The sequence below is a fragment of the Chiroxiphia lanceolata genome, chromosome 3, assembly GCF_009829145.1.
Source record: "Chiroxiphia lanceolata isolate bChiLan1 chromosome 3, bChiLan1.pri, whole genome shotgun sequence".
NCBI lineage: Eukaryota > Metazoa > Chordata > Aves > Passeriformes > Pipridae > Chiroxiphia > Chiroxiphia lanceolata.
This window is the reverse complement of record NC_045639.1, coordinates 85,141,196-85,165,432: the sequence shown is the minus strand read 5'-3', so window position 1 is coordinate 85,165,432 and position 24,237 is coordinate 85,141,196. Positions and strand designations below refer to the sequence as shown.

The window sequence follows — 24,237 nt, the reverse complement described above, 5'->3', positions numbered from 1 at the left end:
GGATAGTCCTCCTGGCAGGGATGTGAACTGCTGGTTTATCTTCTGAAAGATTAGAACGGTTTTTTTTATTGACAGAACACTAACTGTAGCAAAACGAAGAGGGTCCTCTTAGACAAATATAGACATATAATCCATACCTTCCTGAAGATGTTTATGTTTGTGATAATGCCTGGCAATAAACCAAACTCCCACTGAAAGGCCTGAATCTACTTCTCCAGAAAGAACAATTTAGAAATAATATCAAAATAGTGTGTTATATCCAAACAATAATGTGACACAGAGTGACAAAACACTGAAAGACAGCTGTCAGTGATCTTCCCCAGATCACCACAGCAAGAGAATACTCCCCTAACAAACAACTCTTTTATTGGATAAGAAGGTTCTCTCTTGGATCAGTCACTGGTGTTCCAGTCAGTGCTGGGGTCCATGCCCCAGCACTTTCACTGAGTGGCAGCTAATGATTAATTTAAAAGCAGAGAATTCGAGTGAGGGTGAAGGTATGTCCTCCATTGCTTTCCCCTTCATTGCTTTTAGACCCTTATGAGGAAAGAGAACAAAATGGCACAAAAAGAGCTGAACTCATGATTGCCTCATGCATTTAGTCTAAAAGAAAGGTCTTGTAAAAATCTCACTTCTTGTGCTGACTACAATTATTTATTTTGCCAGGTGCTGGGGAAAGATTAAGAGCAGGAATTTGATGAGCACAGTCAGAAATCAGCTATTTTATGACCTTCATCAGTCTTTGGATGGCTCTTTTCCTAAAAGCTTTTCCATAGAATTAATTACTTTAATTTTCAATTCTGCACATGAACCAAAGCAGCAGAACCATGGTAGGAGTTGGTCTCTGAGACAAAGCACGTAGTTCTACTGCATGTGGCATCAGTGTTATGACACGCTGGATGACCTGGGGTGGGAAACTACGCAGTCACTGGAACACAACTAGGTCACGGAGCACCCAGCAGAGATGCTCATAAGCCATCTCTACACATATTGGGATCCCTTCCTCTACCAAAACTGCAGCCATTATTTAGTGATTTGTCATTTGTTTACATAAAAATGTTGTCCTCTCTAAGGGTTCACTTCTGAAAATAAGCCTCTGTTTTAAATGCCTTGATAGTGACTGCATAAATTTACATGACTCATTTCACAATCCCTGGAAAATTGCTTTGCTTATCATGGATACTCAACATTTCTTTGAGATAAGTTTGCAGTGGGAGCTGCGGGGGAAGGCTAGACTGGCAAGACCTCAAAATCTGAGGAAATCATAGAATGCTGCTAATAACATCTTTGTGCTTTACCTCAACAACTATTTTTACAACACAAGAAATTGTGCCAGAAATTCAAATTACATTCATTTTATTACAGTTCTCCAAGTTTTTTGAATGCAGGTATAATCCAGTTTGCATTGTGGGAGGAGCCAATCACAGAATGAGAGAACTGTGGAGCCTGGAAGGGACCTCTGGAGGTCATCTTGTCCGATCTACCTAAAGACAGTGGCCCAAGACTATGTCCAGAGAGAGCTTTTGAATGTCTGTCCAAGCATAGAGACTCCACAGCATCTCTGGACAACCTGTGCCAGTGCTCTGTCACTCTCAGAATGAAAAAGGTTTTCCTGATGCTCAGATGGAGCCTCCTGTGTTTCAGTTTGTGCCATTGCCTCTGGTCCTGTCACTGGACACCACTGGAAAGAGCGTGGCTCTGTCTTCTTTACTCCCTCCATCAGGTATTTATACACATGGACAAGATCCACCCTGAGCCTTCTCTTACCCACAATGAACAGGTTCTTCCATCCTTTGCTATTACATTTTCTTGAGTATAAATGTTCAGCTGGTAAATCTGACCTGTTGCTCATTTACCCTTGCCTAGTGCTCTTTGAAAAGTGTTTAGGTGATTTCCTGTTTAAGGCACATCACAACATGGGGCTCTCCTACATCGACTTTTACCCAAGTTAAGAATAGCAGCCAACCAGCCTCCTTTAAAAAGCTGGTTCACATCTGAACCAAGACTAGAACTAGTCCCTGTGCCAAACAGAAGCTGAACTTTTGGGGAGAAAAAAAACTAATTTAACTCAGGGTACTGGCCATAATTCATGAAATTCCATACTGATCCATTTCCAAAGATTTTATTAAAGGCAAAACCCAATTGGTTTGGAAAGAACTAGTTCTTCCTCCAGTGGAATTTCCACCACACTGAATGTGGCTTTTCCCATAGTGCAATGCACAATGCTACTAATGTTATAGGATAACCATAGGCCAGTGTGATGTGCCAAAAGACGGCATACTAAGAACATGAGAAATGTTCGTTGTAAACTTTGGCTTCCAAGGCTGAATTGACTCATGCAGCTTTAGAAACACTTGCAGCATTTTGTATAGGTGATGAATCTGGAGAAAGACTAGAAAAATTACAATCAGATATAGCATATAAAGCTAGGTGAACTTTAAACTGTAACAAAGTGTCATACAATATTGGTATCAAAGTAAGATATTCCCAGCTGTTGCAGCTGGAGCCATTCTTAAAACTGCAAAAGTCAAATCCATCCATACCTTGATCTGAAATGAAACTGTTCTTGCACATACCCATCCATGTTTTTTTCTCTCTAGTATCTCTAACTTCAGTTTGAACACAAACACAATTTAGAAGTACTTAGAACTATTTTTAGAAATGGATGGATAATATGGGTTTCTTTGAGACATCATGAACTCTTCAATTAGTGTAATATGCAAGATGGATCTATGCAGAAAATAAGAAAAACTGCTGTGATACCTAGTCATATATGGCTGTAATATTACCCATGCACTTTTGAATAAGAGGCATAAAATGACTCAGAAATGTGAAAAAAGATTTTTTTTATTGTTTAAGACAGGAATTTTAAATTATAAGTTACACATCTGAGTAATGCAGTTTGAAGTTGAGACATATCACAGATGGACTGAATCAGTCACAACACTGAATGAATTCTCCAATAGAGGATTGTTGAAGAAACCTTTATTTTAGGAAATCTATATTACTTCTTACATAGACAGTGCTTGAGTGAAAGGTTATTATCCCTGTCTCATTTTAATGTCTTTCCATCTAGAGCTAAATTTCAAAGAGAATTGCCTAAAATATCTAGCAATAAATAATTATATGTAGCTCTCATCCATTCTGCATTTCTAGTTAATATTTCTATATAAAGGTACATAAAGCAGGATACAGCAATCATTATTCACATCTCTGAACATAATTCCTTTTGAAAAAAATATCAATCACATCCTACTTCAAATTACTGTATTTTTAGAATATGCAGAAATTGTATCAATGTATCTTCTGCCAGAGAGGGATGGAGAGTACATTTATTTTAAAATGTAGGCCTCTTACTTTCTGGATTTATATTTCTGTAGATTGCTACAATCTTCATCTTTTTTTCCCAGTAAATCTCAATAAATCATAGCAAATAGAATTGCCTTAAATACAAACATGAAGATTTGTGAGCAAAACTGTGGGTTTTCCTAAATTTTACATCTATCTCAGTGTCTGTAGTCCAAGTATTACATGTGTAATATCTCAGTTTTTAATTTATTCCACTTCTCTGTTTTCAGAAGAGGCCTCGTTGTCATCTTCATTCAGTGACAACACTCACTCTCTTCCATCCCTTCAGCAAGACAGTGCTGCACTGAGTCATGTTCCAGTGTCAACAGCCGTTGTCCCTCGTAGCACACCTCTAGTCTCAGGAGGAATAGCCCTACATTTCACATAAGGGACATGTCCTGCACAATTTTACCATCTAGCCTGGTAAAGTAGTTCCAGTGATGACCATTTAAGGATTTCCCAAACTAAATATTGTAAAATACTGTATGAGCAGAAAATAGTATTTTCAGAGCCCAAAGGGCAGTGCCAAGCCTGATTGTCCCTTCCAAACATGCACAGGGACCTCCTCACCCTCCTAGGCACAGGAAGCCATTTCAGCCCAGACTGGGGGTCACCAGCCTCTGCCCCAGTGTTGCCACAGCAGGGCCAGTCTCCAGCTATTGAGGCAATTAGTTAGGCCACGATGTCTTTCTGGACAAAACAGAGTTCTTGCCCTTTTCGTCCTGATGGGCAACATGAGACAAGTTTGATTACTCTAATAAGCTGATTTTTCCACTCCTAGACATCACATCTGTATGCAGATCTCCAAGTTTAAGTTCTCTGATTGCACCAACTGGATGCACTGCTAGAGGTTTCCTAGGAGGGAACACAGAGCTTTCTATGATTTTACAGGAAACTGATACTTCTTTTAGAGTGACTAAAAAACTAAGATTTAATTTCATAGGCTAAAAGGTGAAGTGATAAATAAAATGGGCTGAGTCTCATTGAGATTTTCTGTCTGTTACTGTATCAACTAAAGGGATGAGCAACAGCACAACTTGTGCTCTATATGTGGAACAAAAGGAGCAGTCAGAAAACAGCCTCTCATAAAACATTCTTTTGGTCAAGAGTAAGGATTGTCCTTATGAAAATGGTGAAAGTAGCTTGATTTCTGGGATTACTACAAGTAGATGGAGTTTAAATGAGAACAGTTACCACCTACTGTGCAAGAGCTCCTTACATCATTCTCTATCCCACCTCAGCTGAAGAAAGAGCTTGTGTTTTAAAGGAATTCATTAAAGGCAACATACAGGTAAGAAGAATATGGCCTTTAGGGAGTCTCTTTTTCTTGAAATTTCTTATTGTCATGGCTCATTTATAAAGCACTCAGTGAACTGATGACAACTCAGTGTTTAGGCCAATACTCATTAATCTACTGCATCGAGAACTCATTAGTGCTGCTTTCACTTCTGGTCTTTCTAATCACCTCTCCCAGATGCTGGAAGAAATCTGAACAACCTGTAACCCTGTGATAATACACAGATCTTGTGCAAGATGGTCTCTCCACCTGGTTTCCTTGACCTACAGGTGGGAACTTATACTGTACCAGCACTGTTTTCAATCATGAAAACACTTTAATTTCATGCCACTCTTTAAAGTAAAGCTTCTAATCTTTACTATATATTTAAACATCTCTCCCTTCAAATTTCTGAAAGCTGCACCTATTTCACTAGCAAATTTCTTGCCTCATTTTTGGGGAAGCAAGGGCTGTAGAAGAAAAACACATTTTTCAGGCATGTATTTGAGAAATGGGACAGATATATGAAATGTTTGGTGCTGTTTTGACTTCTGTTGCTACTGAAAAGAGATCTGCTAGGGAGATTGAGAAATATAACTGCAGGATACTGCCTCAGAGGATGCACTGGCTTGGATTTTCAGGCTACAGACATTTTCTGTCAGATATACTGTACACAAGGGCATTGGCAAATAACAACAGAGTATTCACGGTATTCTGAGGAACTGCCAAAGAAAACAAGTCTGCAGATTATGCTTTATTTGATGTTAGGTTGACATTTCTCACATCAACAGAATTTCTGGAACTTGAAATTTAAGGATTAACATTAAGAATGGATTCTGAGACAGGATTCCAGATTTCTAGTCAAACCTCCTTTATGGTTTTATATCTTTGGTTGTTTACCCACAATGCAACATAACGTTAAAATTCAAAGCCGCTATAGTTAAAAGAGCATTGTTTTCACTGTCTTCCAGTGTACAAAAAAGTACTTTTGTTCCTTGGAATTACATAGAAGAAATAGATTTGGCTTAAAATCATCTCACTTCATAGTTGACAACAGTAACTACATATAAGAAGAAAATAATAAAATCCACCCAGAAGACTTCCTGCTTGTTAATCTATTGCAACAGTAGTATAAAAGCAGGAAGAGGACTAACAGTTCAAAAAGATACAGGGAGACTTGAAAAGGGCAATACTGCTACAAGTATTGACCATAAGGAACCCTAAAACTCTGTGCCCAAAACTCTATTTTACAGTTTTGGATGCAAAAGAGGTAATAGCTAAATGCAAGTTACAGGGACTGCATGATCCAGGAATCCTGGAAACTTTCTTAGTCTTTCATCCGTATACTTCCAGAAAAATAAAAACAAAACAAGTGCTTGAAATAGCAGGAAGTCAAAGAGAGTAGAAGATAGAGGACGGATCCCTGCTTGTCAGACTTTTCTTTGCCAGGTTAAACAAGCCCAACTCTTACAATCACCAGGTGCTCCAGCCCCTGGACCACCTTGGTGTTCCTCAGCTGAACTTGCTCCAACATGTCCTTGTCTTTCTTATTTCCTGGGAGCCCAGAGCTACACAAGCAGGAGGGCTGAATAGGGGGGAACAGCATATAAGCTTCAGGAAGAAAAGAGGGCATGGCAGAAGGGAAGAAACACTGTGCCAGGCATGACATGTTGACATAATTGATAAAGAGAAAACTGCTCCTGCACGGTGTACAGTAATTTTAGTCACTTTTTCTGTTCATTGTCATGAACAGAACCCAAGGTGCAAACACTAAATAAAGTGTTGCAATTTTCCAGTGGTGGTTGCTATGAGGCATAAACATCAGGGCACTAAAACAGATAAACGTCTCACATTTGTTTCAGTTTGGCAGCTGCAAAACCACTATTACTCCAGGTATTTATCAGTTTTATATACTTCTGCTTATCCCAGACAGGAACACTTTTTTTTTTTTTTTTGTTAACAATATTGGAGTTCTGAAACTTATAAATTACTTTATTTTGCTCAGAGACCAATAATTCTGGTGAAGTTCATGACAGTAATCCCTGGATAGATTCCCTCTCTAATGGAAAAAGATACAGCTTTTGTTTTCTTCTTTCTGGTATTTCCTGTGCATCTGAAGCCTTTCTACTTTCATTACAGCTGAAGAAAGAAAATACATTTCCTTCAGTATTTTTAACTCAAGAACTTTACAGGAATATCTTGCACTAAAAATGAGAGACAAAGTATTTTATTTCTTCTTTGTCTCATTTTCATTGATTTGTTCAATATTTAAAATTATACAAATAATCTTGGTAGTGACTTGAAAGATAATTCAAGGCTGGTTAAAAAGGTCGAGTTATTAGAGCCATATTGCATTCTGACACTAAGAGATCAATGGGTCTCTCAAAGCAACCACCCAGAAATGTCATGTTCTCAAAACTTTAGGAAACTTGAAAATCCAGTGAGTAGCTTGCATCACTGCAGGAAGTAACAAATATGAACTGCACAAAGAAAAGGTACAGTGGTAATGAATGAAACCTTCAAGACATCCCTGTCTGTAGAGGAATGAAAGACAGTGGGAGTCAAACCGGGCACAAAACTATTCTGTAAGAATAGTTCAGAAACAAACAGTGGTTTTCAAGGATGAAGAAATTCAGAGCCACAAAGCTGACACAGAAATTAAACTCAGGGCAGCGTTTGTGTGACAACACCAAACGGTCTTGCTGCATTTCCTCATCAAAAAGGGAAATATATGATTACTAAGGGCTTTCTAAGTCTCCAAGCTTACAGAACATTTTTGTGGAATCAAAGCAGGACTTTAAATTCAACATCACTAAATTTAGTGGAAAAACATAGCTGGTCATACAAGGCAATTTCAGAATCACTCTTGAGGGGTAATTTGTCCCAATTAGCTCATAAACAACACAAAAGAGTAAAAACAATGAGATGGAAACATATTAAGCGTAACTCAATGAAAATGAATTGAGCCTTTTTTTCCAGATGCCAATAGTGTATCAGCACTAAAATCAGTGTTAGACTCTGTTATTTTCAGCTGAATGTCACCTAAGAAATGTTCAGATGTGGAGAAGCATTCAAGAGAATTTTCTTTAATTCCCACCTCCTTTTCCAGAGCATGAAAGTTATGGCTATGCATCTTTTATCTAGCTGATTGAGACAAAACCTGGTGGTCTTCTGCAGGACACTGAAGGAAGTAAAGCCTTTATTAGAAGCTGTGTTTTCTTGACAGCTAAAAGCTGGTCTGATCTTTTTGACTTTGAAGACCAGAAGTACAACAACCTTCATAACAGTGTGTTCAACGGGACACCTAAAATAAAATTATACAAAAGGTATTAATTGTTATTTAAAAATCTGACATGAAAACAATTCTTGTTCTCACAGTGCAACATCTTCCCAGAATGTTTTCCCATTGATAGCTTTGGTCTGAGCTGCAGTCAAAAAATGCCAACACATTATTTCGCTTCATAACAACAGTGGACAACTTCAAGACCTATGTGACTCCTTTAATATGCTTTCCACAGAAGAATTTGTTTTGGAAACTTGCTAATAAGAATTATTTCCTTTAAGATCTGTAGAGATTGATCAAGTTATCACTAATATACTCTTTTTATTTTTTTTTAGTACAATGAGGGGCCTTCATGGGAACAAAGATCAACTGCTTATGTCGTTTTTCGAAACTCTTCACGTCTGGCCATATCAGTCACTGTCCCTTTATCTTCTTCTTTAATAAGCCTCTCTGTGCAGTCAGCTCTACGGCATTCAAGAGACTACTGCAAAACCACAATAAAAATAAAAATTAAGGCCAGCACTCTTACATGTCTTCTTTCACTGTATTTTTGCCTACTATTGCACAAAGATCTCAGCAGTGATGCATTACTACAATATTTAGTCTCTATAAATGAGTAACAGCATCTGGGTATTTTTGCAGTTTTGCTATCCATGCTATCAGAAATGCAAATAACTTGCTCTTTGATTGAACAGTTGTGGGACAAAGGCTCTCTTCATTAAGTTCCCCTCTGCAAACACAGAATCACAGAATGCACAAGTTTGGAAGGGACCACAATGGGTCATGTGGTCCAAATTCCCTGCTCAGGCAGGGCTATCCTACAGCACATTGCACAGGATTGTGTCCAGACAGTTCTTGAATATCTCCAGTAAAGGAGACTCCACATCCTCTCTCGGTAATCTGCTCCAGTGCATGGTCACCCGCACAATAAAGAAGTTCTTCCGAATATTCAGGTGGAATTTCCTGTTGCCTCTTGTCCTATTGCTGGGCACCACCAAAAAGAGCCTGGCTCCATCCTCTTTACATCCTCCCTTCAGATACTTATAGACATTGATGAGGTCCCCTCTCAGTTGTCTCTTCTCGAGGCTGAACAGGCCCAACTCTCTCGGCCTACCAAATGCTCCATACTAATTTCAAAGAAGCAGCAGCCCTTTCCCATCTGCTTGTTTCTACCCACAGTTTTTGCCAAAATGAGAAGAATTGTGTAGACAATTAAAATTTAGCTTTCAAAAAATTCCCTTCTTTAAAATTTCCAGACTACGTAAATGGCTCGGTTGTGTATGAGATATTCAGGAATTGAAACTTGTATGTGCATTGAATCTGTATTACTCTAGGATTCCTTTGGCTCAGCTTTGCAACAACTTTCCCAGAAGTGCCATCAGTAGCCCCACCACCCCCTGAGAGTCATTCCCCTGAGAATTCCTGGAAATAAGTTGTTCTTCCTTGTTGGCCTCAATTGGTAAACATTCATTTATAAGCTGTCCAAACATCTCCAGTATTTTCTCCATATTTTGGATGAACCAGTGAAAGTCTTTTTTACTTCAAAATGCACTGTCAGAAGTCTGACTCTGTCAAACTTGGTGGCACAGGTAAAAGAAGTGTTAAGAGGTTTGGGGATTGAGAGGATTTCTAAATTAAATATAAATGCTTACCAGCACTTGTTTCAAGTTCAGAAATGGTCATGACTTGTACTTTGTAATTCTGTGCCTGTAGGAAGCACACAAGCTAGAACTTGTGTCCATCCTGCAGATACATGAGCAAAATTTGTCATTAAAAATGTATTAACCATCAATAAGCTAAGGTTTTGTTAAATGTGTAAATATTTCAGGCCACCAGATAATAAAATAGTGGCATCTCTATTAAGATTGATATTAATACAGAACACAAAAAATACAAGACATCCTTGGTAGGCATTTGGTGTATTTTGTGAAGAAATACAAAATAATTTAAAATATATGCTTTAAATTACGTAAAAATTTCTGTTTGGAAGATACAAAGGAATCTTTTAGATGAAGAGATAGGCATTTAGTTAATCTTATCCTAGAGACACACTTCATGCCAGAAAAAAACAGATGGGAGATAATGTAAGATGTCATTATTTTCAAATATAAGAGAAACTTTTTAAACACTTCTCCAGATTTCTACCAGTATCTTTTTTTTTTTTCTTTTTGCAAGACTCATGCCTTTATTTATTGCACATGGAGCTGCAGGACATGTTTTTGATACTTAACTCCCCACAATTAGAAGAAAACACAAAGACTTAATAGCTTTGATTCTCCTTTAAACGTTCCTCAGTTCAAACCGGAATTATTCTCTTACAGTCTAAAAGGCATATGGCTATAATCAGGATCACTCTTTGAAATACCATTTGTTTGTATTTCCTTTCACTTATAATCAGTCAGGCAGTCTACGGAGGTATATAATTTCCATTAGTGGACACTAAAATTTGCCATACAGCTTCCAATGCAGACTAACATTCAGTGGTCAGGAAGCCAGCCTGCATGTTTAGCTTCACTTCTGTGACAGATGTCTTGCCCAATCTTAAGAAACAGAATTCCAGCTTTCCCAATTAAGTCAAAAGGGTTTGCTCCAGGTCCTATGGCAAAAGCCATTTCTGTTTCTAAGGCAAACCTTTATTAAGATACCATGGATAGGAAGGATCACCACCAGTCCATTCTCCTCCTCAGTTACCAAGCAATTCTTCTGGCCCACTGTTGTTCTTTTCCAAATTGTTCTTGTCACCCTCTCTACGTAAAGCTGTGATCAAAGTTGTGCCAACACAGATGAGCTCCCATGCAGGGAAGAGCCAGCACATGTACAGTCCAAGCAGAACAGAGCTCGGCAAACACCAGACACCCACTTCCTCAAGCAAGCTATTTGCTAATACTGGACTCAGTGCTGCCACAATGCTCACAGCTCATGAGGAATTAAAGGTTGTGTAGCTTTAGGTACTCTCTGCAGTTCAAATAGCTCCTCAGGTGGAAAGTCTCTCTCTGCAGCAGCCATCCACTAGAAATCCCAAAAAAGGCAGATCTGAGCGTCAGTTGCTACCTCATTTTCTTCACCAAATGCCTTGCAGATTGAATTTGTTTAAAGTCTTATTCATACCTCAGACAGAGGAAGCCTCTTCTGCTTTCATCCACCCACCTCTAGATACCACAGCCCAAATACCTATTTTAAGACTATTCCCATTCTAACTGATTTTTGGTACCCAGCATTTCCAAAAGATTGAGTAAATAACTCTAATACAATACACACATATCAGTGCCACAATGCCTTTCAAAAAATGAATAAACACATAAATTTTCAGTAGTTTTATTGAAAAATGCCTCTTTCATTTCAGAAATAAATAATATAAGGCAGTGAAATTCACAATGTGCAGTTAAAATATAAAAGCAGCAATTCTATATCCATAGTCTTGCAAACGATTTCCAACTGCTTTTGATAACTAAGAAACACTGTATTCTGAAAAAAAAATCCATACTAAATATACAGCATAAACATGCAATTCCATCTCTGCAGGATTGACTGCAATTTGGCATAAATGTAACTGTGTCTACAAACAAGGAGATTTCAGGCATTATTAAACTGTATCCAGTTGATACAATGATTTCAGCTACGTAATGTTTGTGGTGTTTAGAGGAGATGTATAAGAGCAGTATATGCTCTGCAGATTGCAATTCAGAATAGAAGAAAATGACAATGATATTGGAAGGAGAGGGAAATTATTGTTTCTTTTTTAACTAAATAATGCAAACCTGTGATCTGACTGAACTGAAAACATGCATTTGAAAAAGAAGAAAAATGCAGAGCTAAAGCAGACAGTCCTTAGAAAATTTGCAGCAGCTCTGTGGTTATTTTTGGTTTGGTTTTTTGGTTTTCATTTTTTTTTTATTTATTTGTTTTTACATTATTTTTATGAAAAGGCAGAACTGGTATAACTGAATGCACACATTAACCTGTATGCAGCCACTACAAGCAACAGTATTTTACAAGCATTTCCAGAGCAACATGAAGTCTCTAGGTACACACATTGCTATCACCACATAAGCAAGATACAAAACAGGGTTGCATCTGATATGAAAAGACCAGAAAGATATATTGCAAAAGGAATGACACACTCTCCCTGCATGTATCTGCAAATGCAAGTACAGCAAAAAAAAAACCCAAAAAACCACCAACCAAAAAAAGCCAAAACAAGACACAGATCTTTTATGGTTTTGTTTTTGCTTTTCCTGACAGTGATCTTTTCCAGCGCATGTGCTCAGGGTATTCTGGTGAATGCATTTCAACTCCATAGTCCTCATACTCGTCCTCTCTCCTTTCTGACTCCATAGGCACTATAAAGGGTTCACCTTCAGGTTGATAGGGTCCACTTTCAGGCACGTATGGTTCTGGTTGAAAATAGTTGTCCGATTGAACATAATAGTTATCGCATGTCTTTGAATCCACATATGCAATGAAAGTTAGTTTTTATACATAATGTTAGTTCAATCTTATTTTCATATAATAAATACATAAATTAGTAGTTCACTGGGGGTATTTTTCAGTTTTGCTGATGAATGCTTTTTGATAGTAAAATAATAAAAGGTTTAAAATTCAACTTGAAAGGCTTCATATTTATAATACATAAAACATTGCAGAAAGAGTCTTAAATTACGTAAGGGACAAATTATGGTAAAATTATTAAAAACAAAACAAAACAAAAGCAAATAAAATAAAATTATTATTTTACAGCTACTTTAGTAAATCCAAGCACTGGACTTCATTTTAAACTGCGTAATTAGTAGAAGACATGGAGCAGGTAAAATGAAGAGATGGGTTTGGCATATACTAATTTTCTCTGAGAATGGGAAAGTAATCGTAGACATAGCTATCACCAGCGGCAATATACAGTACATGTCATTTTCTCGTGCTGTTCCTCGTAACATACCGAGTTACAGCTGGTGCTTCAGGAACACCAAAAACTACAGCAAAACAGAAGAAAAATAATTATAAAACTTTGATATTTATAACTGCAGTTACAGATCCAACAAGATTACACATGAGAAAAGGCACATGCCCCGATTCAGACATGTTGGTAACAAGCAACAGACAGGTAGGTTTCATAAGTTGTCAAAGATGTTATTCCGGCCTATAGCAAGCAGCAGCAGGCTTTTATGCAAAAGTATCATGTAGAGTTGTTAACAGATTTTAGTGGATACAGTCCCATACAAATCATTTACAAGCCACAATTAGTTTACTATTTACATAAGTTATTTCTCATTTTCCAGGTTAAATCCGTTTCTCTACTAATGGCATTACCTTTACTTGTTAGTAGTTTTACAAGCCTCCTTCGCCACTGAGGCTTTTGATGGTCTAGGTCTTTTTTAAAAAAGAAAGACTGTCTGTTTTATCGTTGAAATGCAATAGGCTTAATGAATTGACATCACTGTCCTTTATCTCATTCACAAGTTGTGTTAGTAAAAGTATCTCCCCGTTCTATGAGGTCAACATGGTTCAAAAACCATATCCATGGTGAAATATCCATACAGACTCATTTTCTAATAAGCACGTGCGCAAACATCTCAGAAACAGGATTTTCATGTATTCAAACTGTAAGCAGCACTGGCGACTTAGAAAATGTGTTAGCCGAAACCTGAAACAGGTCAAAGATGATGTTAGTCTTTTAAAAAGTCCATCTGATGTGCAAAAAAATACTTTCATCCAACTAAATACATAACAGTTAAGTCATAAGCATATATTTATATATGTATACATAGCTGCTTACTAGAAAGGAAAACACTGCTGAATCACAGGCAGAATTTTCTTTATTTTTCATTTAAATAAGAATTTTGTGTGAGATCTGCAGAACCACTTGGTTCTTTAACCAGCAACACTGAGTCTGCAAGTGTGTACATATATATATATATCTTTTCTTTTTTTTTTTTATTTTTCATGGGTACATGCACAATATGCTAACAGCAAACCATATCAAATAGCAGTATCACATACATTAATTTTGAGATCTGGCAAGGCATACATATTAATTTGTTAACAATACTGTGGTCCTGCAGGATCCCTATGTTAAACTATATTAGAATCTTTCCACTCAGAAATTGTTGGCCGCTGTGACCCTTCATTTTGATTCCAGAAGCAGCCTACTGTTTTGAGCTACATCACAGAGTGGAAGGCTTATATGACCCAGGGCTAATCAGAGACTCCATGGTGTTTAATTTGGTAGATATTGTAGGACAGTGGTGCTTTTCAGTTGTCTGCATTGTTATCACCAAATGGATTTCCTTTGCGGAAAATTTTTATTTCAGGAATCAATTTTGTATAAATAATCCTGACATTGCTCAAAAAGAAACACATGGAAATTGCCAAACACCGCATTCCTTTTATTTTTCAAGAGAAACATGGAGAATTCAACCTTGTTCTGAAGACGATTGGGAGGGGTGGTGATAGAGGGAGGGAAAAAAGAAGAGAAGAAAATCACTTAAAATCAGTTAAATCCTATGAGCAACATTATTAACTATTTTTTTTAAAAAAGACTAAAATATTTGCTCACCACTTCCTTTTTAAAGGAAACCATACATAAATAACATCAAGTAAACCTGTATCAAAGTCTAAATGGCTGTTCATATGCCTGACATTGCAACAAGGCAGGCCTGCTACTGCAACCATCTCCTCCTGATTCAGTATGTTCAGGCTAGCAGGACAGCCTCATGTAAAGCAGCTCAATATGAACAGCCATGTCTTTGAAGGCTATCTAAGGCAAGGTTAAGGATAAGTTGTTCATAACTTACCTGGGAATCCTTGGCCATTGTAAGGAATGCTAGCACACTGGGATGAATCACAATATCCTGGTGGCCCTGGGGGACCTCGAATACCCGCATTTCCTGGACGACCTGGCGGCCCTGGTGGTCCTCGTGATCCTGTGGAGCCTGGTGGACCAGTTCTAGATTCTCCTTGTGGACCTAATTTTAGAACGGAGAGGTTGGGAGGTTGTTTTCTCTAAGAGTCAGCTGCATAAAACAGCTAACATTACTGGTGTCTAGACTACACAGCCTAGGCTATGTCTTTAGTGAGAAACATTTGCACTTTGTTGCTGTATGGTAGTCAACTGAAAGAAAAACAAAAGAACACTAGAAATGTGACTCATCATTAGTTGCTTCCTCGTGTGTGGCTTATTTAAGGATTTATTCATAGAATCTGATTTAGCAAGTTTGAGCCAAGTAAGAAACTTCAATGAATTCTCTGGTTTATTTCCTCTTTGTGTAAGATATGATGATCTCAAGGGAAACTACTAGATTAGACAAGCACACTGGATTTCAATTAAAATACAGGAGTATATTAATTCCACTACCCCGTAGCCCCAGGATAGATGAGGTAATGTTTTTTTTGGAACCAGTCTTATTATGGTTAGCAGAAAAGTAAAGTGTCAAGTAACTGTGGCTACAATTTACTGCAAGCATCTTATGGGTCCTGTAATGAAAAGTCATTTTAGCCTAGTAAACTACAAGCAGGAACAAATGATGCAGCTGATTTAAGGCAAGGCATCAATGAACAAAATTTCGTGATAAAAGACCAAAACCAATAGTCCAATCATCTGCCTCTATCATCTGGTAACTCTGCATGTAGGAGTATTTTGTAGTTCAGCAACCAACAACTAAAAAATGGAATTAGACACTGCAAAAGTATTATTTGATAACACTTATGAAAAATATCTGTCAAATATTTGGAAATGTGTTTTCATGAAAAATATTTTCACACAAGCAAGCATGCCAAATGAGGAAATTGCAAGACAAATATCTCTTAGTCACATCCAAAAATCTTCCTAAATTCCCAATTTTTTAGGCATTTCCAGTAAACTCTAATACTTGTCAAACACATGAAGTGGACAGAGTATAGCATGTTTATTTACCATATGTAGTCTGGCTCCCTATGAAGAAATGTTGCCCTTTTCTCCTAATTTTCTGTAATCTGATTAAACAAAAAATATTTACCAGGTGGTCCCGGCAAACCTCTTGGTCCTTGAGATCCAGTCCCTCTTTCACCTTTCTCTCCAGGCATTCCTACAGAATAATAAAAAGGCAGTAAAAACCAAAGAAAGGAAACCACATCAACAAATATTTCTTCATGCTCTCTTGTTGACATTAATATTTAGTTCCTATTATTTAATGTAACAAGACCGGTCAAACTCTATGTTCTGCAGATGTCCACATGTGTATCTGGGGAAAAAAAATTGGATATAAATACATTAACCTAAAAATAAAGTAAGATGAAGAGGTAATTTAGTATGAATAAACTTTTTTAAACATAGAAAAGAATATGATACTAAAAACACCACAGGACCTTATTATTTTAATCTACAAACAGGAAGGCACTTCAAGCTTGCATACTTCTGCTATAAAATATGCTAACGCTTTCTTAGGAACAGTTGTAATGAAATAAGTTTAAGAAATTCAGAAATTCATTCTTCCTTGATTTATTCCTAGTCTTTATTTTAAAATATACTAAAATATATGCTAGAAAACACAGCTCTGAGTCTATGCTACAGTAGAGTAGCTGGCATAAGCAAAGGCCACAACATAGTACAGTACAGATACTCCATATGATTGCAGTGATCCAGGACAGCCATAAAATAGGTTTACCCACATGCTCAAATTCAGTTCAGAGTTGCTTCCCTCCCTCAGATTACTGCAAAGAACCAAGGATGTAGAGCTAATTCTTTCAACTCTGACATTTTATTCTTCATAATGACTCATTCTCTCTCTTAATCAGTTATATTTTGCAGAGTTGTGTTACTCCAAACAGCCTTTCAAGATACAGCTGTTTAGTGCCAGAAGAGTTCTGAGAACTTTCATTTTCCTGGGATATTATATGGAAGCATCAGACAGCAGCCAAAATGTTAGACTAATTTGTGTTTCCTGAAATCGAAGCAAGAGAGACAGAGGAAAAGCACTGATGTAATTAACCTTGCCCTCTAGAACACCAGTGTCCCTCAGGCAATCCAACTGGCCTAACAGGCTGCTGCTTGGTATGGGCTTCCTCGTCTGTCGTGGTAAAGGAAGCAGACAGCTCTCCTGGCAGTCTCTGCGCTACGTCCACTGTACAGCTGCCTTGGAATTTACTCACCTCTTTCGCCGGGTGGACCTTGGACCCCAGGAGGTCCTGGGAATCCTGGTCTTCCTCCAGGTCCAGGCTCTCCTCTTGTCCCAGCAGCTCCTGGGGGACCAGGTGGACCTGGTGGCCCTGGCTGGTTACGGTTTGAATAATAATCGTTCGGAATTTGATTCAGCATTTGATTGAACCGGCTCATTTGACCTTCAAAAGAAAAAAAAAATGCGAAATGAGTGAAAATCTTTTATCAGAGTGGGAAGTAATAAAAAATCATCTCTCTTCGTTAAGTCCTATTCTTGCTCCCATTCAATAAATTAGTGATGAATTAGTTCAGATGAATTAGAAAGACTTAAGATGAATGTCTGATGAGAAGGCTGAACATAAACAGAGGAGGGATTGAGGGAGGAAAGGTAAGGGAGATTCTGGAAGCCAATAACATTAACAGAAATTTAACATGAAACTATTAAAAACACAAAATAAGCATTTTTTACAATACTCTTGTTCTCAGAGCTCTATTTAGAGTTGCTTTCACTCTGAAGAACAGAAAGGACTTGTTCCACTTCTAAAACTGGAGTATCACATTTCTACGTACTTTCAGAGCTCTAAAGCTACCACAAACAGTATAAATTATGCCTGTGTAGAGCTAGAAGCACACAGTCTGCAAAGTTGCTTTCTTAAGCCTGTAGGATGCAAAGGCTTGTACCTATATACCTTTTGCACATAGGCAAAAAAAAGGTGTGTGAATAAAAGCAACAGCATTGTGAAACTATGCAGGAAGGAACCCTTTAATGGGGGGACACATCTAGTCCTACCTGATTAGTGTAATGTGCCAATCCTAGCATAACCCTGAAGAGATGAGCTGAACATGAAAAAAATAAGGCAGGGATGCTCAAAGAAGGGATGTTAAAAGATCTCAGATAAGATACCCATATTCATAAGTCTAACACATTCATGAATGTAATTTCCTTCTTCTGTGATGGCTAACTAACAGACATGTTTTAAACAGCAGCCATCACAGACATTTTAAAGGACGTACTGTCCTCCTCCCTGTACACAAAGGTAATGATCCCAAAGGTATATCTATTTACTTCAGTCAGCACTTACCCTTATAATAGATATGATATTAAGAACAATTCACCGGTACATTTGCCTCTGCCCTCCTCAGCAAGCCTACTGATAGCAAAAGCACCGCTTCAGAGACAGAGAGAAAGCCTTTGTAGAGAACAATTTCCTGGGCTGCAGAGCTGCACTGTGTGGCAGTAGAGGACTGAAATTCAATTTGAAGTCCTTCTCCAAATAAATATTACTTTTACACTGCTGATTCTGTGCACAGTAGTTACCCAACGCTCATCTGTCTTTCCCTGCTAGTAAAATACCTGCAACCAAAATACCTGCAACAAACATTGTTTTTCTCACTGATTCCCTCCTCTTGAAGATGACATGCTTAAAGAGAAAATGTATACTGATTTTACTGCAAAGATGAAGTAAGTTTGGACCAGAATGACAAAAGTCAAGTCACACTCCTTGTACAGAGCGTTAGACCTGCGTGTGTGTTTCCAAAGGTCACAGACTAGTTCATGATCAAGCCAGCCTCTGGATCTGGCAAAAATTTGCTGCTATGTTTTTTTCTGCCTAATAATTGGCGTGTGACAGCTATAAGATCAGTCAAACTCTTGCTGTGCTCTCTAGCCAGTATCTGTCACCTCAAATTTAAACCATTGTTTTCTCTTTTTAAAACACAAAGTGGTAAATTACTAGTATGAGAAACAAAGCAAGCAACACAGTTTACCATTTATCAGTTGTTCACAGACTTGTCTTGCAACTGCTCGCATCATGTTCTGAGAAGCAATGTCACCCTAAATAATCAAATGCAAAACAAGTGTTTTGTTAGCAAGTGTCTGTGCTTTTAAAGACATAGCGTTTAATTTTAAAATTATAAGAAAAACTGACTTTCATTCAGACTTACTCTGTCACCTTTTTCTCCCTTCATTCCAGGTGCACCCTAAAATAAATAAGGAAAAATTAAGCAACTGAACGATTATGTTACTCCACCCCAACTACTGGTTTGAGACATGCAATTCTAGAAAAAAAATTGACTCTTTCAAGAAGACAGACCCAATCCTTCTTGAATTTTACATTTCAGAGATGCTAAAACAGGTGCCAGAAAAGACTGGAGAAACAATGATCTTTCGTCTGGGATCAAACACACTGACAGATGCTTAAGAAAAAGACCAGAGGGAAAAAATTCAAACTAGGGCCAAAAAACCTGATGTATTCTGACACTGGGACCTCACTCTCAATTTGGAAGTGGAATTTCTGGCATCACATTTCTGTAAATGGTCAATGGTCTTGTGTGAGTTATACAAGACTGTTTAATTTTAAGTCTTAAGACAACTCATCATTAAAGAAGGTAATCTAGGAAAAATAACACAAGTCTAGGAAGGGTAGCTGTCTCCTTGAACACATATGAAAAGGATTCTCTGTTAAGACAAAAATATTTATGCAGAGATGACACATAAGATGGAGAGAGATGCCAGTAAGCACTTATTCTATTTAAAATGACAGCTTCCCTCTTAATTCTCAACCATTTCTATGTCTTACAAAAGTCTCATAGAAGTCTTAGCTTGAGCTGCTTTATAATTATTCACATTTGCCAACTTTTTTCTAACAGCACTTTCCATTAGCCTTTGAATAGTTTAGTGGTTGTGGTTTTTTTGGTTTTCAAGAATACTACGTAAGAAGCAAACCAGAAGGCCTGATTCTAATTTTTATATATGTATGTGTATATGAAAAACATCAGGAATAATGATGGGTCTAGCATGAGTTCACATAGATTTTCACTTGTAGCCTAAATTACTATTTGAACATAAGGCATATTTCAAAGGTGAGATATCAGTTTGGTTATCTGATGCTCTACATGGCTCTCCACGTACTTAAACACACATCCTAAGTATTACTGCTTTGTACATTGTAGTATTTCTTTAAGGAGCCTGTTTATCACCATTAACAAAGCAAAGGCTAAGTGTGGGCTGCAGCTGTTTCTCATAACATTCCTACAGTACCCGCAATTAATTTCAGCAACATGAGACACCAAATCATTCCACTGAGGTCACAGCAGACACCACTCGAATGCAGTGGTACTGTTTCACAGACTTCCATCAAGGTTTTGGGCAAATAAATGCCTATGGGGTATGTTGGAGTATGAACTTAGTATGTTCTCTCAGCTTCTCTGCAGCAGAGTTGCACACATCTACCCCATGAGATGCCACAGAAAATATGAGACAGTTCATCCATCATTGAGTTAAGTAGTTGTCATATGGTACATTTGCATCATGAATGACAGATTGTTCAGGCAAAATTGATTGTACAGACTCAAATGACTGATTTAAAATGGCGACACCATAAATGTGCCACTGGAATAAATTATGCCACCAATAATTTATTTAGACAGTTACTAATAAGTACAAAATATACCCATCAAGCTGATGAATATTCTTTCCCTTCTATCCTTTACTCTTTCATCTGTATCTTTCTTACTCTGTGAAGTCCACAGGGAAACATCTGTCTTTCAGTTTTAGCTTATTACAGCCACATGCTGAAACAGCCTATGGACTTGTAAATGCCATAACAACATAAATAAATGGTAACAACTAAAATCATCAGGAAAATATGACCTTTCTGTCTGTCATTCTCTAATAATTAACATTGTGGTAAATGACAATGTACTGAAGCTCTAAAAGAGATGTAATTTGACTCCCAAATCAACAGACATCAACATCTCATTCATAAACTATTACATGTAGCTGAAATATCCATTGAACAGAATGGCAGGTTTTTACTTGCACTAGTCTATAAGATGAAAATCTAGGAGGGGGGGAATGTTAACAAACTATTTCATGCTTCTCTTTCTGTTTGAAACTTGCCAATTTTTTCTATTTTATGAAAGCATATTCCTTTGAAATTATATGCTGCATAAATATTTGTAATACTTGCTCATTGTATTCTCATTCTTTCTAAGGCTTTCATAGTACAACCTTGTGTTGTTTTGACCAGAAGCAAATCATACAGTACATAGTTGGTTTATTCACTAGGCAAGTGCAAGCATTAGAAATCAGATTTCTGATCTACTATCCTGACAATATTCTAATAATTGCTTAAAATTCCATGTTCCAAGTAATTCACTTGCTAGAATATTCACACACTAGAACTATACAAAGAGAAAAAAATTATACAAACTTAAAATGTTCAAATCCTATACACTGTTTCTGGAACTATTTTGGCTGATTGGTCAAGAAAAGTTCTTCAGGCTGTCTTCAACCACAAGCCATGTTGGTAAGACAGGAAGGTGCTCTGTTAACAAAAGCACAACATTGCTCCAAAGTATTGCCAACAAAGGTCCCCCAGCTAGGAAAATGATTATGTTATTCCTTAATTCTAGGTGATACATAGTCAATTTTGCAATTCATTGAAATAAAATGAGCCTCATTCTTCAATTTGTGACCTTGCAAACAAACACTGATTCAGCCTTATGATTGAAAGTCTATAGGCTATTTGGAACCAATTTTAAAATTTGAAGATTACAGGCTGATGGCTATGTTAACAATAAAGTACATTTTTCACCTGGATATTTTAGAAACATATTTTCCAAAAAAATAATTACAACTGCAATTACTGAGTTGCTATTTGCATCTTCCTCCCACTTGGTTATATGCCTCCTGAATTTCAGTTTATTTTCTTTTAATAGACAAAAAAGTGAAGTTTAGCCAACTGCTTGACAGCATTTTGAGAAGCAGCAGCTGTTGCTGGCATTCTGTTTTGTTGATATTCTGCAGTGAGGGAGTCACTTGGGGTCAGTGCAAGGAAAAGCTGGTTTATACTGCATGGGGGATTTTTTCTGAGCTGTGGGATGAAGGCTGGGCCTGTAGCATAGTTCTATGGCTGAAGGAGGACAAAACAAAGAAAGTTTTGCTATTTTTACTTTAAAAGATAATGTGCTCATTTGTTTTCCCCAGAAGAATGTTTGCTCAGCTCAAAAACCATCAGATTGTTCCTCCCAAAGCAGTGTCTTTTTGAAACTTCATCTAGGACATCTGCATAGATGCATGCAAGATCAGTGAACACATGGCAGCAGGAAATGCAAAATTCTCAAAGCCTGCATATAACTCACAACAAACTTGGGACTACCCTCAAAACATTTTCACAGTTTATTTGGTCCTGGAGGCATCAGTTTAATAGCACCTTATATATAAAACATAAAAGCCTTGCACTGTTTCCTGGGGACCTTCCTGATCAACCAAGTCAGACCTGTTGTCACAGAATCTGTAGCTCTACCCTAACACAACTGACTCTGCCTCCCCATCCATTACTGTTTTTACTCACACACCTATAAAACAACAAGTACTGGAACTTTTCCTCTCTTACAGTCTAATATCTTCTATTTCCCATTACATTTATTCACAGAAAACATATCAATTTATTCTTGAACCATTATCCTCTTCCAGTTTAACGAGTCCTTCTTACCCTTGGTGGTTGTTACCTTATTATACCTGTACAAACTCTTACCTTATGATATGTGTACAAACTCTTACCAAATTCTCACTCTCTGACCAGACAGATGGAGGACAGATACTTTAGCCTCATCTAGGATAGCTTGTGCACAATTCTCAATAGATTACCAATTCATTTGTGTACTTATTGTTCCTTTTTTACTCATTTTGTTACTACACTGGAAAAAAACACTTAAGTTTCTTTTGGAGGTACTTATAAGCGGATTAAAAAGTCAAATTTCCTATTTCCATAAAAGGTCAGTTAGCATAAGTACACAATGAGGTAGAGAAATGTTTTACAGTGCGCTCTGTCTCATCTTAGCACATTAGTAGTATTGAATACACCAGGAAGGAGCTCCAGTTGACTACATTCACTGGGAATTTCCTCATAACACCAAGGCTGCTCATAATTTGCAAGTAAATGTGTATCTTTTACCTGGAATGCAATGTTCCTTGGTTTATAGGGGGTCTTTTTCCTTACTTGCATTGCATAGTACCAGCAATACAGACAGTTCCGGTAGAAGAAAAAAAAAAATGACAGGATCTGGTCAAAAATTATTTGCTCCTTGCATTTACCAGAGGCAGTGTGAAGCCTCATTATCTTTCCCTTCAGGCGGAACTATGATTCATGACACTGCAAGTTGCATTTGGCTGTCAGACTGCAGCTTTGGCAATTGTAATGCTGCACACAAAGGAAGGCCTTGAAATTCTGTCCACCAGGAATCTGATAAAACATCTATGCAAGGTGCAAGCCAGAATTCCTGCTGGGATCTGTTCTAGAAACATTATAAATTGTAAATATGATGCACAGTGTCCCACTACAAGAAAGTGCAATAACTGGGGGGAAAAATACATTTCTAACTGAAAGGACCTCATAAGATTAGAGTGTAGGAGAACTTAGACATGGTTCTTGGACAGGACTTGACTGCTTTGCTTGCAAAAGCCCTGAAACTGGGTTAGTAGCCAGATTTCCTTCTAAGTACATTATTTACCTGCAGAAGGTTTTTGCTGCTGCACTGGCTCAGCTATCCAGTGTCCCAGGAGAAGGAGAAATCAGACACACCTGGCAATTTGAAGCTCCCTTGTGAACAAAGCACAGCATTTTGTGCTCTATCAAGCATCTGACCCAGCAGGAATATGAAATTAGCAATGTATATCTAAAGGCAGGAAAGCTTCAGTACTTTCCCAAGATACTCAGTGTCCTCTACTACAAGGGGAAATGGAATTTATAGTCCGGCAAACACAGACTGAATTCAATGTGTGTATGAAAAAATGACCCAGCTTCCAGGTGCACTTGGGAACTTCCAGTCCATGACCATCAAGCTTCCCAACCTACTATATATTCTTCCAAATTAGTCAGCTTTCATATACACAATTACACTGAAGCGGGATGGAAAATTCTAGATGACTGCCATACATTAAGCACAAGTAATGAATGACTTCTCATTTCACTTGCTGTCTCCACTCTTGATTCAAGCATAACTTTTCAGAGATCCTATAAATTAATCAAATCAAATTTTGCCTGAAACTGTAGGTGGGAGCCAGCACCTCCAGCTCCTTCTCCCTGTTCAGGAAGTGCATTGAAAGCCAGACTAGAAGCCACAGAAACCACCCCCAAATAATTTTGAAATAACATTGTAAAAAGCACAAAACATTTACAAAACAGTACTGATTATATA

At 37.6% G+C, this 24,237-nt stretch overlaps 1 protein-coding gene across 1 annotated transcript in view; it reads right to left on the bottom strand.

Annotated features, from left to right (window-relative positions):
* Window positions 1–12,119: 12,119 nt before the first annotated feature.
* COL12A1 (collagen type XII alpha 1 chain) overlaps window positions 12,120–24,237 on the bottom strand; it is a 100,752-nt gene continuing 88,634 nt past the window's right edge. Inside the window, 6 exon segments of the mRNA XM_032681271.1 lie at window positions 12,120–12,301; window positions 14,696–14,866; window positions 15,896–15,964; window positions 17,028–17,216; window positions 18,802–18,868; window positions 18,979–19,014. Coding sequence (XP_032537162.1) covers window positions 12,120–12,301; window positions 14,696–14,866; window positions 15,896–15,964; window positions 17,028–17,216; window positions 18,802–18,868; window positions 18,979–19,014 — 714 coding nt within the window.